This window comes from Marmota flaviventris, chromosome 5 (assembly GCF_047511675.1).
Source record: "Marmota flaviventris isolate mMarFla1 chromosome 5, mMarFla1.hap1, whole genome shotgun sequence".
Classification (NCBI taxonomy): Eukaryota; Metazoa; Chordata; class Mammalia; order Rodentia; family Sciuridae; genus Marmota; species Marmota flaviventris.
This window is the reverse complement of record NC_092502.1, coordinates 13,110,360-13,123,216: the sequence shown is the minus strand read 5'-3', so window position 1 is coordinate 13,123,216 and position 12,857 is coordinate 13,110,360. Positions and strand designations below refer to the sequence as shown.

The following is a 12,857-nucleotide window of genomic DNA, read 5'->3' as shown; positions in this document are numbered from 1 at the left end:
GACAGAGGGATGACAAACCGGGGCACTTACATCTCCACGATGCCCTCTGGCAGATTAGCGGGGATCTCCGTCAACCCTTTTCCTCGGCAGTCCACGATGCTGTTACTGCAGGTGCAGGCAGAAGGGCAGGAGAGAGAGTTGGCATTGCAGGATGGGGCCTCTGAGTGGGGACCTGTTGGCAGGAACACAGCGGTCATCTCCTGTCCATGACCAGCTTCCCAAGGATATGGCTTCACCTGAAAAGCTGTCTAACAAATCATGGCCACTGACAGGGCAGCCCCAGGAGAGAGCCTGGCCTTGACCTCGCTGCTTCTGGTTGTTGCACCTGCTCTCTCGTCCCACCATCCTGGCCTCTCATGTCAGGAGAAGCCAAGCCCCAGGGTCAGTGACTCCTGAAGGTATGCACTGGTCCAAAGCGTATCTGCTAGGACCACTTTTGCAGGGTGCCCAACATCTGAATGGTACCCTGGGGTTTTGGCTTGTATCTGATGATTGAAGGCTGAGTGTAAACAAAACTAGTCCTTTCTCTAGTGGCTGGAAGCCACCAGAGGTGTCAAACCAAGTGGGAGCAACAAGGTGGCAGAATTTCCCCACTTGGGGCAATGATGTTGTTACATGTCAACACATTCATCAGCAGTGATGCCCAAGTTATTTCTGAATGGCTTTTATGTCCAGGGAACATGCAAATGAAACTTCTCTCACTAGAAATGAGGCAAATAAGTTGCTACGTATTTTGAAGTTAGCCTTCATTTGTATGAGGTGAACCAGAGTGAATTTAAAGCCAAGTAATAAAAACCCCAAGCAAATGGCACCCCCAGGAGCTTATTTAGAAAGCCAAATGGACACACAAACCCATTACTGACCCAACTGAGGATTCAGAGTTAAAGAGAATTTTAATGACATTCTCTATTCACATTAAATTCCAAATAGAAGAAACAAATTTGAATATTTTAAAGACACTATAAACATTCCCATGCTTTGGTTGCAACCTCACAGTGAGGTCAGGATCTCACATACATGCTGCATTTTTCAAATGTGGATGTTCTGGTCCAAAAGGAAGACCCGATGAAGTGGCCCTCCCAGGACTCATCCCATCCCTTTCAGATCCAGTCAACAGTGGTCATCGCAGTGTCTTTCAAGACAACCTCTCTGAGCAAAGAGGCCCAGGCTGCACCTAGCTCAGAACAACTCTGCAGGGCTTCCCCACTGCTGGGGCCTGGAACCTCTGGTGGGGGCTCCTGGAGGCAGATTAAACACGAACGACAGAAATGATTTTTGGTTTGGCTCCTTTTCAGAGGAGAAATGAAAACCAGAGTGAGACATCCCTGGTGGTGAAATCAGAGTGACAACTGGATCCCGGGCAAGTCCCCATCTGGACGCTGAGACTCCACATGGAGCGTTCAACAGTGCCCATGACCCCAAAGGCTGATCTGTCTGTCGGAGCTCAAGTTGATGCCTCCAGCTTAATTTGAAATGTTTCTGTCCTCAGGAAGTGCAAACCAATGGCCAGAGATTTTTACTGCCTTTCACCTCCTAAGTACACACAAAATAAATATTTAAAAACATCCTCTCAGCTGGGATATTTGAGAGAATATTCTTGATTCCTGTCCAGTACACAAGGACTTCAAAGTCACTAGTGCCACAGGAGGGGATCCAATGAAGACCATGGAAAGTGCCCGAGGGCTGATGGTTACACTAACAGCCCCCTGGAACATTCTCCCAGAGACAGGGGTATGCTGGCTTTGTTTCAATCCGGGGAGCTTACACAGCCCACAGGAGCTTCAACCCAGAAACAAGAATGTCCTGGCTGAACGTGGGGGCTCTGGAGTCCCACAGCCTCGGCGCAGATCTTAGTCCCCCCCCCCCTTGGTTCTTACTCCCAGTGCCGTGTTTCCCCCATCTGTAAAAGGGGGGATCACAGCCTTATTTCAAAGCGTGGTTTTGTTGAGAAGGTGAAGGAAGTTGACACATAGAATCTTTAGAAGAATGATTGGCACAGAGGAGGAGCTTAGTAAAATCGGCTATTGCTGTTATTATTATTATTATTATTATTATTGAGTATCACTCTGCCACTAATTATCTGAAGACCTTGGGCAAGTCACAGTGGCATTTTTGTTGCCATCTCGGTGAGTAAGGAGTTTGGTGGCATGATTTTGACACTCCTAATGGGACAGAGGGCAGCTTCTCCTCTCTGCTCTTCCCTGCAGGCACACAGAGGAGCCATAGTGTGAAGGACTCCCGTCCCTTCAGCCATGGGTGAGGGAGGCTGAAGCAGGTGGCTTCAGATTGCAGGGCTTCTGAAGAGCAGGTGGTATCCCATCCCCCAAAGGAAGCTGCTGTGCCTGCCCTTCCACAGCAAGGGGGAGAATGTGGCCGGTCACACAAGGGGAACTGCCACACCTGGCGCCTTCCCCATGGGAAATGTAGGGACTGCAGCCTGCGCCCCTGCCCTTCCACCCATCAGGCAGAGAAACTGGATGGCTGTCCCTCTTTGGACCTGTCAAAATATTACTTGAATGGTGTGTGTTGGAGAAGGGAAAGATCTGTATTCAAGGCTCCCTATTGACAACAGAAAGTTCTACTTGGAGTGATTTTCAAAGCCCCACTTGTATCCCCCTACACCAATTTCTATGTAGTAATTAATCCTGTTCTAAACCAGACCCAGGTTGCATCTTGAGTCCCGGGGGAGTTGTGGGTCTTGGAGAGGGTGGCTCTGATTCTGTTGCAGTGTGCACTACATTTCAAGGGATGTTGTCACAGCAAAAAAGCCTTTGAAAAAGATTCCTTAACCAGGTCACTAACAACACCTTTAATTACACGGTGAGAAACAGCGGTAATTATAGCCTCGTCAGCACCCTGGGCTGGCAGCACCCCAGGCAGGCAGGCATTCCCGCAGGTGAGGACAGGACCTTATTTAAACAACACACTTCAGGTTTCAAATGAGGGTGAAAGTCAGGGTCACTTTCTCTGGAAGCATTTTCCCATGTCCCTGTAGGCCTCTGAGTACCTGTGAGTGATGGCCCATGTCCCTCCCCCTGGAGAGACTGAGACTGGAATGCAAATTCTATAAGGACAGTGACGGTTTTTGTCTTGATCACTGTTGTATTTTCGGTGCCTAAAACAGGGCTGGACTTGGAGCACGTGCTCAGTCAGCACAGGGTGGGTGAATGAGAGGGTGAACAGGCGATACCCCTCAGAGGTGACTGCCCTGCAGAAGGTCATCAGGAATGCAGGTCAATGCTCCTTCTAGAAGGGCTCTGAGGAGAGGCTCCCTGAGTCCTGGTGCTCTGGCTCTGCAAGAGAAGACCTGCCATTTTGTGGGGAGATGGAGTGGCCACAGCAGGTGGAAATCTGTACCCGGGGGTCACTCCTCCCCTGCAGCTGTCAGTGCTGGCAAAGTCACCTGGGGCTCCCACTCCAGGGTCGAGGTGTCCCAGGCATTCTGCTGTGAAATGTCACCAAACCCTTGCCATTCCGCACATGTTTGGGGAGCCAACAGCAGAGCATTTCTAAGCAGGACAAAGTCAGGAGACACCCCCTTCTCACCCAGCAAATTATGTCATGATGAGCTGGGATGCGGCAAAGAATGGGGACAGTTTTTCTTCTGGGATAGAGGAATATCTAGACGAGCCTTGCCTGTGTGCTCCTTGAGCTCCTCACGTGAAATATGTTCTTATGGGGACCCCAGGAATCCACATTGTCCTGCGTGAGCCTGTCCACTGGCAGAGAAAGTGGCCTTAAATCCGAGCATATTAATGGACCAGCCTATAACACCCCAGTGATCCCCTTTCTAAGATGTCCTACTACTAATGAAGAAGTGCCTGTGGCCTTGCTCTTCACTTCTTCCATTTTTAATAACTGCCTGGGTTACCTGTTCTCAAACTCTTTCGTTGGGACCAAAATGCTGCCCCACTGAGGTTGGAAGGACATTGCCATCCAGAAGAGGGAGGTAGATGTGGACTGAGCTCGTGTATCCCTCATAGACCCCTCTTCACCACCACGTTGGTGCTGGATCTCAACGCAAAGCCACAGCCACCTCTGCTGAGCAAGGTGGAAAGGAAGACACACCCTGTCTTCCGATGTCTCCTTGGATTGTAGGGCCGTGCCTGCTGCCTTGAAGGTGGACCCCAGGAGCTCCGGGAAATGGAGGTGCTGGCTTTCCCTGCTGATGCTCACCAGCAAGGCCTGGGAGGCCCGGGGCACCTAGGGACTGAGAGGGCAGGAATGAGCTCCAGCTCAGCCTCTTCCAGGGAACGTGCCCAAGGCCACCAGCGTGGGCACTGGGAGTCCTGCTAACCTACTGACTGCTCAGAGAGAACAAAGACGCATCTATGACCAGAGCTGCCTCCTGCCCGGCCTTCACCTCACCTTTGCTCTTTGCCTAATTGGTAAAACGAGGGTGATCATCATGCTGAAAGCACAAGGCCCTGACCTGACTGCCCAGATGAAGGGACAAAGATCACCGAACTTCAGACCTAGAGAGGTCCATGGAGACCACAAGAATACTGAGCCAGAAATAGGGGATTACTTACAAGGACACCGTATTGGCCAAACAAGAGCCGCCACATTCTCATAGCAGCTAGTGTTCACCGAGTAGTTCACTGAGTGCCAGATGTGACACTGAAGACCCTATCATATTGTCTCACTTGATCCTCCAGGATGCATGTCCATGTTCTAGAATGATCACTCCCATCACACTGATGAGGAGACTAAGAACAGGAAGGTTAAGCCAGCTGCCCAAGATCATAGATCCCAAACAACAAAGTTCCAGCATTTGGTCCAGTGCTCTTTTGCCCTGCCTGCCAAAAGGCTACCCTAAATGCCTCTCTTAATACTGTGAAATTAAAACTCTCAGTGCCTCAGAATCTCTGAGGGGGCAGGGGCGAAGGCTCAGGGGCCGGATCTTGTAAGATACACTAGGAGATGCTTGGACACTCTTGTGTTTATTTCCTTCTGTCTTAAAAAAAAAAAAAAAAAATCAGCCAGTAGCCTGCACAGGGTAAAAAAATCCAGTGGCCTTGTGAGTATGTAGAAATAAATTAATTCCAGTATTCAAATTAAGCCTCCCTACTGGCCTCTGGCCTTTCAAAGCCACACCAGACTACAACGACATTGCAGCTGAAGCAATCTTGATGGGAATGGAAATGAACGTGAGCTAAATACCAGAGGCATGATAATTTTGGAAATGGCTAAATAAACCTAATAATCTCATTCCTGCAATGTTCAATTATGGTGTTTTAATTAAAAGCTCCTAAGGAGATGGGTGGCTGGTCATGGCTTACCTTAATTATCTTTGTACTTAGTAACTAGTCCCAAATTAAAAAACAAAAAGAGGAAAAAAAGAAGAAGAAGAAGAAGACGAAGAAGAAGAAGAAGAAGGGAGCTTTTCCAGTTTGCAGGGAGATAAGTATATTTCATTTTAATAATAAATGAGAAAAAGTGTTTATGGGGAGGCCACCAGGGTCCACCATTGTTCTAGGTATGGGGGCACCTGAAAGAATATGAGATGTGGATCCTTATTACCACAACCAAGACTAATGTCCTTATGAGCAGATGTCATATACTAAGGCCACCAGCAGATGAATGTGAAGTAGGCAGACAAATTGGGAGGCTTAAAAACACTCAAAGGAAAGAGATAATTGACTCAGGAGGTCAAATATTTAACTAATGACTGTAAATTACAAATTATTACAGATAGAAACTCTCTCAGATTAAGGAAATACATGGGAAGTAAATCCTAGAATTTAAACCCCAAAATAAACCCTCAAGATGAAAAAAAAAATGACAAACCCCAACCTTGCAATTAACATATTATGATTTTTTTCTCTGGTCTATTTATTGTGAACTTTGATAAAGGTCCAGCCTGTGAGCAACAAGAAAGAAGTGGGGTCCATGGACTCTTCCAGCCCTGGGCCCAGCCTTCTCCTCAAAGCAAGAGTGGTTAACAGAGAAGCTCTTTTATCAGAGACTGAAGGAAGATAAGTGGTCAAATTGCATAATAGAGAAAATGTTAATAAAAATAAACTAAAAGTATATACCCTGACCCTGGTGAAAAATTCTCAGCTGACTCCCCAGAGGAAGAAAGTGGATGTCTCTGGGAAGGAATGCCTGATGGGGAGATGAATTTTGCCCAAGTGAGCTGTAGCAAATTTCTGGGTTAGCTGGAGTGATAAGGAGCCCATTTCCAGGGCTTCTGGGGAGAAGAGCCCAGGCTGAGACGGCTGGATTTAATTCAAGGGAGAAATCAGGGACTTGGGCAGGCAGGGCCCTCCCAGGCTGAGTGAGATAAAGCTCCTTCCGTCTCTGGGGCCATGTGTTTGGTGAATTTTCAATACCACTTAAAGGCCTAGGGAGCTCTTCTTCTTCTGCTTGACAGGGATGGCTGAAAGGAAGCCACATGCAGGATGGCTTACTTGTAGCCCGTGCCTCTCCTTCTGCTGATCGGATGACCTCTATTTTTACAGAGAATTCTTGCCCCTCCATTTTGACTGAGGTCTCCCTCTGGTGAGTTGTTAGGGGAGTAGCTTGAATGGGGAGCGTTTTGCATCTTAAAACAGACACATCAGTCCACACAGAACTACCCCATGCATATGCCCAGCTGGGTGCTGGCACTGGGGTGAGGGTGTGCTGGGGTGGTCAGCACATGACTGCTGTCCTTTCCTCTGGCCTCCTCTAGGGGTTAGCTGCACACCACAGATGGAGCCTTTTATCAGTCTTACAATTGCCTTCAGCAGGTGTGAAGGAGGCAGCACTTTGGGGGTATGCTCTTCCTACACCCCACATGATGGTGGAGTTTCATTCGTCACTTCCCCTAGACTGTTGCAACTGACTCTGACCTTTTCCAAAATAACCCCTTACAATCTTCTAGTTTTTTATGCATGAGTGCCTGATAAAGCATTTAATGAATCCCTCATACATACAAGTCACTCCCCAAAAATCAGACTACAGGTGAGAAGGTGGAGGGCAACAGCTTATTGATGTATGAAGTCTTTGGACTTCAGTTCTCACGTCCTCATAAAGCAATTGGCTTCATGTTAGAAGCTCCAGAGACCATCATAAGTGACGAATTTGACTGCTATCAACAAAGGTGGTCAGGATGCGCCTAGGTAATTAATCAGATCCACCTGCGAGATTGAACCCTCTTGGAGTAGGGGGATTGGGGGCATTAGCATTTCCGGGACCTAGGAGGGAGTGCCTTACTCCCACGGGTTCTGGATCCTGGCTGTTATTGGGTCAGCAATGCCCTGCCACTCTTGGCGGGAAGGTGCTTTCGTGACGAAGTGGCATTCACAGCCGTGTGCTGCATTAAACTCAGCACCCACCTGTAATGATGTGTTTTAACATTCTCTCTAATTAGTTTTTCTCACTAGCTCTTGGATGACTCCTGCACTCTATAATTATTTCTTTCACTGGCACTTATGCCAATATTGCACCTTTTGCCTAATAATTACTGTAATTATAGTCACTATATTTGAATTTGGTGCCTGTGTGATAAACGGTTTTATTATACGTGTTTCATGGGAAGTGATTTCTAAGTGGGCGTCCATAGGAAGCTACTGAGGTACTGCTCAGAGACAAGTGTTTGTGGAGAATAAATAACATAATGAAGAAATAATGTGACAGGAGGAAACAGCAGAGAGGGAGAGGAGGGTGAATCAAGGGAATTCTTGCACCGTGGCCAGGCAGTGGAGGAGCAGAAGACCCGTCTGCACAGCTGGCCATGCTGGGGCCTGGTTGCCAGACTTGGCTCAAAAAGCCCTGGGTACTGGAAAGGATCAAGGGTTCAGAAAGGTGGGGAGGGATGTCAGCTCAGCTCCTGGGGGCCTTGCTCCCTCCTCATGCCCCCTTCCCAAGCTCAGTCTGGAGGCCCTGGGCTCCAGTTCCAGGTCTGGGCTCCTGGGAATCTGTACAACTCTTTGGGAAACCCCTCCATGGAATTTTTTTTTTTTTTTGGCTTTAAGGAAAATCAAGGGATTGGCTCTACTTCTTTACCACCAGAAAAAGAGAAAGTCAGTGGAAGCACAGGATGTCAAGAAAAGTAAAGCAAACGAGTGAAACTTAGAACCCTGTTTAAAAGCTGTGTCCTCAGCCACTGCCCTTCCCTGGAGTTCTGAGCCGCCTCAGTCACGTGTCTACACCGTCCACTCTCGTGAGCTACGGTGGCAATCTGTGCTCCCATTTCACTTCTATTACCCACAGATCAAACCCTTCTGTTTGCTCAGCATATTTTGTGGGCCTACTAAACTATCATAATTAAGCTCCACTTACACAGCTCTTACCATGGGCTGCTCATTACACTAAGTGCCTGATATGCATTATTTCACTTAATCCTACCCACCCTTTGAGTTATGTACTATTATTCTTTTCTTTTTGTAGATGAGAGGTAACTTGCCAAAGTCACACACTAGCAAGGGGCAGAGCTAGGATTTTCAGCCAGGCAGACTCTGCCTGGATGACTCTGCAGCCTACACTGTCCTGTTTCCCAATTTCTGCAAACATTCAGAGGACAGCAATCTGTGTAGCAAATGCTAAAACACTTCCATCATACCCATGTCCGTGTCATACCCATATGACATGTGACTCAACAGACGTTAGGTTTCCTAGCATGACCAGACCAGGGGCCTTAACAGTTCCTTCAGCTTTTCCATTACCAGGTGTCAAGTCCTTCTTTCTTTGAACCCCTTGAGGAAATCCAGAGCTCTTCAAGTCACTACTGTGTGTGTGGAGCAACCTATGGGGCTCCTTCTATGCCATGCTCTGGCCTGGGCTGCATGTTCAAGGCCGGGTCGGGGGAAGAGCTCACCTGAACACACGTACTCCTTTTTCTGCACATCCGCCACATTGAAGCCCCTCAGGTGCACAGGAGCCATGCAGAGTGTGAACTGGCCAATCGTCCGCCGCTGGCGCAGCCAATCTGAGAGCCAGGCCAGGTGGCAGTCGCAGTATAAATGGTTGGAGTGAAGACGCCTGGGAGAAGGAGAGACAGAGGGAAGGTGCCGTCACACAGTGCTGAGCAGAGTGGACCAGGCCTCTGCTGCCCCTTTCCCCAGTGTGACAATTCTTATGGCATAGGGAAGCCTTTTCCTTCGCACTCCCCCAAAAGCAGGAGCCTCAGCCCTTTTATGGCTAAGCCACAAATTATCTTCACATGTAGGGCACATCCAGTGGATGCCTTCAGGGTTCTGAGCAATTTCCATTTCTTAATAATGATTCCACCCTTTTCTTTCTCATACAAGGCAAACCTCAGCTCATAGGAGACAGAGTGTGATATTATTATGGTGAAAGTACTGATTCAGGTCAAACTTACAAAGGGATGATTCTTGCAAATTTCAGTTCTTGTGCCAGCAGGGGTACAGCTAGCTTGAAACATGCTTCTCTATCTCAATGCCCATCTGAGATGTCACTGTGGCTGAGACCTGCCATTGCCTTTACCTGGCTCTCCTTCATCTCCTCCCTAAGTGTCCTTCAGAAGCCTGCTACATGGACAGCTAACACCAAGACCACCTGGTCACACTGCACAGAGAGAGTAGGGTACAGAGAGAGGGTACTTTCTGAAAGGTGGAACGTCTCTGCTTCCTGTTTAAATAAAGTGTTCATACCGGATGGCAGCAGTCCATAGCAATCTCCGTGGTTCCCTCCCTCTCTTGCCAAGTTCAATTCCAGCTGCTATATTTGCTTTTCTGACTGATTTAGGTGCCTCTGAAAAGATTTCCTAACCAGTTGCAGACTCTGGCTTTTCTGTTCTGGGAGCTGGGATTCCAGATCAATTTCTTGCCCTTAAGTGAGTAGGATCCCTGGAGGGATCTGCCTGTTGCTTTGCTGAGGGAATCCCAGATAGTTAAAGGACTTGAACTTCCTTTGCATGGGCTGAAAATTCTTCTTCAAGGACTCTATCAGGATCTCCAACTTCTGTATTCCCCATGCCCTTTGGTCATTAGAAATAGTGGTGGGGAGTTGAGCAGCATTAGACTTGGGTTTCTGATGCAAATGTCAAATGCCTGATCCTGGACATGCTAATCAGCCAGCAGTTATCTTGACTCTCAAGTGCTCTCTGTCAAGCCTCTTAATACTGAGTGGCAGCCCAAAGGAGTGGTGCGGGCCACCACTATGCCTACGTGGGAAAGCTGAAGGGCTCTCAACCACATTCCACTCAGCGTAAGGTCCATGTTGCCAACACTGGCCAACTAATGGGCTACGTCTGGCGGGGGCCTTCCTGCCACTGCATGGCCACAAGCCTCTGGCAGGCTGGAACCATGGTAAGGGGCCTCAGCTGCTGCAGACCCCATCATTTCAGACTCAATGAACTCAGATCCCACAGGAAATGCATTTTTCCTGCTAAAAAATTGTGTACAGCTTTTTATGATTTTGTTTTTTTAAATGATTTTTTTAAACGTTACTGTCTTTTGTATTTCATGGTAAGTCTAGCGCACTTTCAGAAGCTTCCAGGCCCTAGACATGGCAATTATATGGGACCCAAGACATTTTCCCCTTTGAGTTTCACAGTCAGACCCCCTGAACCGAAGCAAGCATGGCTCCCTCCCATCCTGGACTCTGGACACAGGTTCAGCAGTTGGGAAGTGATGGGGAGACCAAATTCTAAGCTGATAGGGGGACCTCAACACCAGGAGGAAAAACAAGACCTGTGTCTAACCGTGAGCATGATCTCTCGGTGCTTAGAGCGAGGGAAGGTATGGCAGGACACTTTCAGCTGGTAACTATTTCCTAAAAGGCAGGCTGGAGAGGAGGGGATCCCAAGTCCAGGAAGCTCCCACCAGGTATTAGTGCTGCTCAGGGAATTGGTAGCCATGGGACAAGGTGGGACACAGGGCAGGCTGCAGGGACAGTGCAGGCTGAGGTGTGCCGGTTGACTCAGAACCATTTCATTAGCTTTGCTTTCATGTGGAAAGGCAGTCGCCTTATTTGGCAGCAAGGTATGGATGCTAAGGCTAAGGGGATTCACTGTGAGGCCACGAGCACGGTCCCTGAGGCAGATCAATGAGAACAAGTTCCCGTCAAGTCCAATTGAGGGTAAGAGATCAACAGGACAACAAAAATGAGGTTTGGGTAAGTCAGCTCCTTCCTGAGCTGATTAACTTCTGAGACAACCAACATGTCAGTGTTTCCCTCTTGGCAGCTTATCCTGGGTTGGTTGTTCTCAATCCTGGCTGGAAGTAAGCTGCCTCTCTCTCTCTCTCTTTTTTTTTTAAGAGAGAGAGAGAGAGAGAGAGAGAGAGAGAGAGAGAGAGAGAGAGAGAGAGAGAATTTTAATATTTAGTTTTTAGTTATCGGCGGACACAACATCTCTGTTTGTATGTGGTGCTGAGGATCGAACCTGGGCCGCACGCATGCCAGGCGAGTGCGCTACTGCTTGAGCCACATCCCCAGCCCGCTGCCTCTCTTCTTGACCTTGCTATAGGTATTCCAAGCCCTGTCTCCTAGGAATTCGTCCCCTCCCAATCTCCTCTCTAGGGAGTTCTGTCCTGAACTCCCTGAGCCCATGTGGAAGCCATGCAAAGTTTCTTGTCAAAAGCCAGGGCAGAGGACAAGCTCCTTCCCCTCCCATAGGAAGGGTACCCACCGAAAGTGCCAGAAGATTCTCTCAAGCTGCCTTCTTGTCATATTTGGGAGATCAAACTCAGCAATAACACCCAAAATACTACTATTAAAAGAAAAATAATTATGACGACCATAAAACTTGAGCTTGGACATTGCTAGGAGTAGTTCTAGTCCTCTTAATTGAGGAGGGAAATCATTTCAATTCCTTTCAACAGTTTGGTGGGTTGTGATGGTGGTGGCCTGAGGGATGGTGGCCTCCATCAGCTGTGGGGCCTGTGGGATCTCTGGTCTCCTCCTCTGCTCACCTGTTCTGCGTTTGTTCCTGCTGACTGTAAGAGCTCAGGCTTTGATGTCAGACTGCCCAAGTCTGATGTTGGCTCTGTGCCTTCAAACTTTGGGCAGTGATTTAACTTTGGACCTCAGTGGTATTAGCTATAAGGTGGGGGAGTTAATGATGCTTCCTTCCTAGGGTCATGTGAGGATCGAAGTGGGACGTGCTTAGCACCAGGCCTGGCACATGGTTAACCATGGGGTGAATGGGTGCTATCATTGAGACTCCAGGGAGACTAGCTCCAGACTGCAGACCCTTCCCAATCTGTGGCCCTCCTCTACAAGGCTACGGTTTCTTCTTCAGATGCCAAGGCATCCAGGTGGCTAGGTGCTTCCTACACGCCATTCTGTAGCCTTTGACCAATGGGCACGTCATATTCCATGTTGATGAGACCACCTTTGCAGAACATAAGGTGAATGAATACAAATACCAATTTACAAAAGGTGCCTTTTAGCCACAGACGCTAAATTAAATTTCCAGCAAATCCTTTTAGAGAGGGTCAGTGTTCATTTTCTATAAAATGTGGCTTTCTGAATTCAATATAAAAGCTTTCCTTTGGAAATCCCATTTATGACTTCCTTCCTCTCTCCTCCTCCCTCCTCCACCACCACCAGCCCCACCCCCCCAACTCTTTAATTACAGTGAAGGGGGATTAGTCAGCTCATCTCCAGGGAGTTCTATACAGAGCCATCTCTGAAATTAAACTAAAGAGAAAATGGCAGCAGGCAGGAAGCAAAGAGAGCAGACAAGATTGATTGATTGATCTGAACTCAGAGACGAATGTTCAGGACTATGGAGAAGAATGGCAACAGAAACAAGGAGATAAAACTGTCCCTCCCCTGCCTCCTCCCAGTGCACCCTAAACAAGTACCTAAGGTCCAAGCCTAACCCCCTGCCCCAACTCCCATGGAACCAGAAAGCTCCCATTATTGCTGCTCCTCAACTGAAAATCACAAAGACGGAAAGTATA

The 12,857-nt window shown here is 48.2% G+C and overlaps 1 protein-coding gene across 1 annotated transcript in view; it reads right to left on the bottom strand.

Annotated features, from left to right (window-relative positions):
• Slit3 (slit guidance ligand 3) overlaps positions 1-12,857 on the bottom strand; it is a 568,801-nt gene that overhangs the window by 112,664 nt on the left and 443,280 nt on the right. The window contains exons 8-9 of the mRNA XM_027938651.3: positions 8,804-8,967; positions 31-172 (exon numbers count right to left, since the gene is read on the bottom strand). Coding sequence (XP_027794452.3) covers positions 31-172; positions 8,804-8,967 — 306 coding nt within the window. The remainder of the gene's footprint in view (positions 1-30; positions 173-8,803; positions 8,968-12,857) is intronic.